General features: G+C 44.0%; 1 protein-coding gene across 1 annotated transcript; it reads left to right on the forward strand.

Moving 5' to 3' along the window:
- Positions 1–4,739: 4,739 nt before the first annotated feature.
- LOC101621896 (T-cell surface glycoprotein CD1e, membrane-associated) lies at positions 4,740–6,074 on the forward strand. Its single transcript, XM_004695928.1, is given in 4 exon segments — positions 4,740–4,872; positions 5,617–5,865; positions 5,978–6,016; positions 6,019–6,074. Coding segments are annotated over 4 exon segments (477 nt in total).
- Positions 6,075–6,450: the final 376 nt, after the last annotated feature.

Here is a 6,450-nt window from a genome sequence, read left to right on the forward strand (position 1 = left end):
ATGACTACACTTATAGCTTTGGCACATTATTCCAATATTTTACCTATATAGCATGTCATTTTGTAGGTCAGTATGTATTCTTTTCAGTATCTATCTTTGTCTTCAATCCATAATGGTACTGTGAACCAGTGTAGGCTTACAGAGAAATTTATAGCTTTAGCTGTATTTATCAAGGAGAAGAAATATTGAAAATAAATAACAGAATTCAATTAGGAAGCAAATAAAAATCATAAAATGAATAAAAAGAAGGGTGGAAGAAATAAAAAAATAACATAAAGACTCTTATTAAAATAGAAATGAAGACATTCATGTAATAGAAATTATCATATTAATGGCAGTCTTTTAAAAACACTAACAACATATAAAAGTAAATTCTAGAAGGATTGATAAAAAATGGACAAATGAATAACTGGCATGTGATTTTCCCATTGAAGTTTTAAAAGTGGGTGTCAATAAATGTACTAAACAGTAAAAACTAATAAAAGAAGACTACAACTTCCTTTGAGGTGGTTTGAAATGAAAATGAGATGGAAAACTTTACTGAAAATTATAAATGACTAAATCTACCCAAAGGAAGAAGAAACCTTAATATAAACAAATATTTAAATAATAAATAGTAATTGAACACAATGGCAAAGTTACAACTAACTCAAAAGGTTCTAGGTTTATTTGTGATGATCAATTTCAGTATAGATAGAAAGATGTAAAAAGTTAAAGTCGTTTTATAAGGCTGTCATATCACAATTCAGAAACTCAGCAACTTAACAAGACTATGTGAAGATAAACAAAATAAACAAATTAAAAAAATAGAATGAACACAAATTGTATTAAACTTCTATTGAAGGTCTTATGTAGTAGAGTTTGTTTTGTTTTGATGTGGTAGAAGGTAGACCCTATTTAGAAAAGGCAGGTCTGGAGTTCCTAAGGTGCCCCTCATTCTGTTTGCTAGTAGAACCACAAAAGATCTTGAATAGCTAGAATGATCCTAAAAAAAAAAAAAAAGAAGAGGAATAGTGGAGGTAGCATAATCTCAAGCTTCATACCACAAAGCTATAGTCATCAAATCAGTATGGTGCCAGGACAAAAACAGTCATACAGACCAATGGAATAGAATTGGGGATTCAGAAATAAATCCACATATTTGTGACTAGTTCATCTAAAACAAAGAAGCCACGAGTATACACTACAGAAAGGAGAGTCTCTTCAACAAATGGTGTTGAGAAAACTGGACAGCCACATCCAAAAATGAATGAAACTAGATGACCATTTCACAGCTTACATAATAGTTAACTCAAAATGGCGTAAAAGCATGGATATGAAGGAGGAAGAGGCTCCCATTCTGATAGTAGTGGATGGTCTGCAAATAGGGACCTCATAGCTCAATGAATATTGGGCTTGGGTACACCTATTACTGAATTGGAGGTATGCAGATCCTACAGGCTATGATGAATTGATCTTGGCATTTCCAGCTATCAACCTCCTGAATATGCTGTCAGATGTAAACAGATCTAACTCTGTTACTCGAATAGGTTGCATAATAATAATGTCAAAAATCTCTTTTCATTTTGAGAAAATATACACTTAAATCAGAGAGGAAGATTTTAGTGATATTGAGATTTATGTTAATGATGGCCTCTTTCAGTTCCTTAGATGACACAAACACCCCCACAAACACCCCTATTTATAGGATCGTTGTGTGTGCTGTGTTCTCATTTCCAGGTTACCTCCTACTCTTCCTTCAACAAATCTGTCCTTGCCTTCTGGGAATCCTCCTTGACCTGCTTGATTTGGTTAATTCTTCTTGTCATTTGTCAGCACAGCACTGTGTACTTCAAAAATTCAGTGTTTATGACAATTTTATATATTCTCTTGTATGAATCTTTTTAATCTTGTCTAAGGACAAGAACTATGTACCTCCTAGTTTGCTCTATATTCCCAGCTTTTAGTAAAATGCTTGGCATATAGTAAGTGCTCAAGACATATTCATTTAATGAATGAAAGAAAGAATAAGTAAACCAACTTCAAGAGACTCAGTACTTCCTAAGACACAGACAATGATATTTAGTAAATTTATCTTAATATATCATTTGAAGGGATGGACAGATATATGGAGGTCTCCCCATTTGTGGGGTCATGCGCTTGGGCACTTGCAACAACTCATAAGCTCTGAACCATCAAAGTACTTCCAACTGGAGCCTTCATTTAAACATGGCCCAAACTGAACCATGCACCCCACTACCATCCTTCCTAAACCCCTTCCTGGATGTCACCTCTTCATTTCCTTCTGGCAGTGCTTCCATCTTGTTTCTACTCCTCTCCATTCTCATGGCCACTGGCTTTGTTCCATCACCTGCTGGCTTGGTCTCATCACTGTGATATATTCTCCAGTGAATCTCCTTGTGTTATAGGGCACCCCAATGTGAATTGGGTTGCCTGTCTGTGGGTCTTCACCCGTGCGCTTACGATTCAATCGTATTATGAACACACTCAAAAAGGTTAAATAATGGATTTATTTATAAGGAGAAAAGTAAAGGAATAACTCAGGGAAAGAGGGAGAGAAACACAGGTTAACTAGGATGTCCTACCAGTTCTGCTGACTTGGATGCCACCGGCACGCTGAAAACCGATTGAGCGCCAAAAGGATCAGCTGCGAACCACCAGGTCTCCCCACAGAACCCACATGTCCGGTTTTATCCCAACCTGGCTGCTCAGCTCTGCCCTTATGTCCCAGCGTGCTTCTCCTTGGTACTGATGGGATTTGGAGTTCCAGCATCTGGAGTGGGGGCGGAGTTCATGAAACCTGTACCTGTTACACTTGGGACTAGGCTATTTCTCAAATGCCATTTTAACCACGTCGCTCTCATGTATAAAATTCTTTGCTTGCTTGAACAAGGCAATTCTTCAGTCTGCTGCACATAGTGAGGGCTGACCAGCCCTGCCCACCTTGCCACTTTTCATTGGTACCTAAACCTCTTTGCCTACTTATCTCACCTAATGTTCCCGTACGTCTCCCACCTGTTTTAACACTCTATTTTTGTATCTTTTACTGTGTGGTAAGGGAAATGCTCCCTTCATTTTAGCCAAGATGAGATGAACCTTACAATTGGATTTTTTCAGATAAGATAAACACGTCACATCAACCTGAACTTTCTGTAGTTCTAGGAGGCTGCTGCTCACAGTCCACTCCCTTCCTCCCTTCCCACCAAAGCCACTTCATCGCACAGATGATACACTTGTTCCTGTGGCTTCTGGCAGGAGGAAAGCAGCTACTGTGTGGGAGTCCGGTTGCCCTAGTCTCTGGTCTGTGTCTCTTGTAAACAGTGCCTGTTTTCAGCTGGGATTTTAAAATTTAGTTCTAATTCTTTTTGAAGTGACACTGTATTGTAACTATATAAATTTCTGGTTTCATCTTTAAGAATCAGCATATGCATATTCTACATTAAATTCACCACTGAAAGTCAAAATCTATACTTTACCATTTACCCACCTCCCTTCCCGCTTCCCTTTCTGGTAACCACTAATTGGCCTACGAGACCAAAACTTCTATTTTGTTTTATCTAGGTTGTCTGCTTGTTTGTTTCCTCTGTACAACACAGGTGAGTGAATCCTACAGTGTTTGTCTTTCTTTGTTTGCTTATCTCACTAAGCATAATTCCCTTTAGTTCCATCCATAGTATTGCAAATGGCAGGGTTGTCATCTTTTTTTTTTTTTTTCCTAAGAGCTGAATAGTATTCCACTGTGTATAGATGCCCCATCTTCATTATTCATTTGTCAATCAATAGATGGGCATTTAGGCCTGGGGACTGAATTCCAAGGGTAAAGGAAACAAATGAAAATACAAAAAACAAAACCCAACAACAACAAAGTGAACAAATGGCACTACATCAAAATAAAATGCTTCTGTATGGTGAAAGAAACACCTCAAAATGAAAAGCTATCCTATGGAGTGGGGGAAAGCTCTAGAAACCATACCTGGATAAAACCCAGTAGTAATTCTAACCACAACCTGTGAGTCCTTTATAACAAAGGGAGAGGCTTTAGGGCTTCCCCCTCTGTTTTCTTCACAGGACTTCTATTCTGAAATCTTCACGTCTGGCAAGTTTCTTGGAACTAGGTGGGCTTTGTCTGAATGTCAGTGGAATTAATATATGAAAACCAAACATAGGAACACTATTTCAATTGCTTTCAGGTCATCATAGCGAGCAGTAGTGAAAGAATAAGGACAAACGCTGACGCTCTAACGCAAGGGGCTCTTCCTTGCTCCAGTGACCGTCCCCTCTAATCAGGGGGCAAGCAGGTGCTCTTACTCCATGCTCTCCCCAGGGCAAGTGCCTGCTCTGCCTTCATCTCCACCATGACTCTTGCCCACCCACCTGTCGATACCAACAGATAGGGTAAGGACAGGGGTGCGAGGGACGTTCCCTTCAGAATCACCTGGACAGCCTGAGTGGAAGTCACCGGCTGGCCTGCTGCGTCCCAGTTGTCAGCGACAACTGATCTGAGTGGGGAAACTGTGCAAAAGACATTTTCTCTAGATGATCTGATCACCCTCACTGCCGCCGCTGCTCCTTTTCAGTACGGATAATGAGGACTGTGGACTACACAGCTGTGCTCACAATGTCTAGTAGCTTGGGATAATTATTTCGAGATGAGCAGAATGGAGAGACGGGTGATTGAAGGTCAGGGGGCACAGGAAGCATGTTGAGACGAGTATAAGTCAGCACCAGAGGCAAAAACAATGGGCGAGCACAGAAAGGTGGAAGAACATGAGGTGGAAGACGAGAGGGTGTGCAGCAGAAGGCCCAGGCCAGCGGCGAGGGCGGGGGCACGCGTCTGCCCACCGCTCCTTTTCGTGGACGTTGACAGCCCAAGTACACGGCTGGTTTCCCCCGAGGCCCAACGCGACTAAGTTTTCTAAGCTGAACACAGCCTTTGTCCTAAGCTAGGTTCCTTCAGCAGTAGCCAGTGCAATAGGGGACATCAGGAGGAGGCAGACAAAGGGAGGAGGAAGACATGGACACCAGAGTGGGAGAGACGGAGGGGAAATGAGGGCTGCGTGGGAGGCCTGGCACTGAGGAAGGCAGCAGAGTTTCTCTGAGGGGGAAATGGCCAAGGGAGTGTCTGGGTGTGTCAGGAGGGAAGTCAGATGACAGAGCAAGGGGGGGTGGTGGGGGGGTGGGGGGGAGGTTGGGAGGGGGTGCACATCTGAGGCCTGAGGGTGACTGTGCTGTGCAGTATCCTTTGCCTCACAGAACATGAAAAAGTCAGTGCTGTTCCTGCTGCCCCTGCTCTTCAGGGGACGCTTCTGCCATGGGGCAAGCCCAGGGGGTAAGGAGAAGGTGGAAAGGGGCCTGTGGCAGGAACAGGGAGTGAAGGAGATGGAGGCGGAGCTGCGAAGGGAGCAGAGCTCGTGCAGGTGCCCTTGGCGTTTCGTGCTGCCTAGTTCCAGGCGGAGGATGCTTGAGCCAGCCTCAGGTTCTCCCGCTGAATTTGGCTAGCACAGCTCGGTCCCAGGGAAGGGGTATTGGAGTATGTGCAAACTGGCATCATCCGGACCCTGCTGCTCCTCTGTGTGCCCCTCTTCTCACATCCTCTCACACTGTCATCTCTCTCAGCTCCCCAGGTTCCGGGACCCCACACCCCAGCCCTGGAAGAGCCACCCTCTTTCCGCGTGCTCCAGACCTCCTTCTTTGCCAACCACAGCTGGGCGCACAGCCAGGGGTCAGGCTGGTTGGGCGAGGGGCAGACTCAAGGCTGGGATGGCGTCTTGGGTACCATCTGCTTTCTGTGGCTCTGGTCCCGGGGCAGCGCCTGCGAGAAGGAGGTGCAGAACTTCCAGGCGCTTCTGCAGTTGTACTTCTACGGTTTCCCCAAGGAAGTGTGGCCTCTGATTTTCTGCACGAGGGCGCTTCTCCAAGGGAAAACGGTATTTGGGCTCCGACCAACGTCCTGCTCTCTAATCTGAGTCCCTTCCAGGCGGATCCTCCATCTTCCTGATATTGATCTGCTTGACTGTAGATTTACCCCAGTCATGCTGGCTGTAGTGGACTCACGTTTTAAAAAGCAGAGGTGAGCCTTTTCTTTTCAGTTTCTTCAGCGTCTTACCCACACACTCTCCTCTCTCCGATCTTCTTTGTTTCTTTTCCCCTTTGCTCTGACTTCCCTTCTTTGATAACAAGATGTCCTTCTCCCACAGCTCCCAGCTCCTCTCTCCCCACACACTCGCCCTGCCTTTCCCACAAGGGCCAACGAGGGCCCCAGGAGTTCAGCTCTGCTGGGGACAGGAATTGTGGCTTGAAAACATTCTTGAAGAAATGGAAAACAAGCCTAAAACATCTTTGGTGACTTTAGTTTTATCTTACATATGAATTCCCTTGGCTCTTCTCCTGGCCCATGCCACACCTGGAAACATCAAGCATGCTTTTAGTGAAACAGCTTGCAGTGAGTTT

This window comes from Condylura cristata, unplaced genomic scaffold, assembly GCF_000260355.1.
Source record: "Condylura cristata isolate star-nosed mole 26May11 unplaced genomic scaffold, ConCri1.0 scaffold00024, whole genome shotgun sequence".
In the NCBI taxonomy this organism is placed as follows: domain Eukaryota; kingdom Metazoa; phylum Chordata; class Mammalia; order Eulipotyphla; family Talpidae; genus Condylura; species Condylura cristata.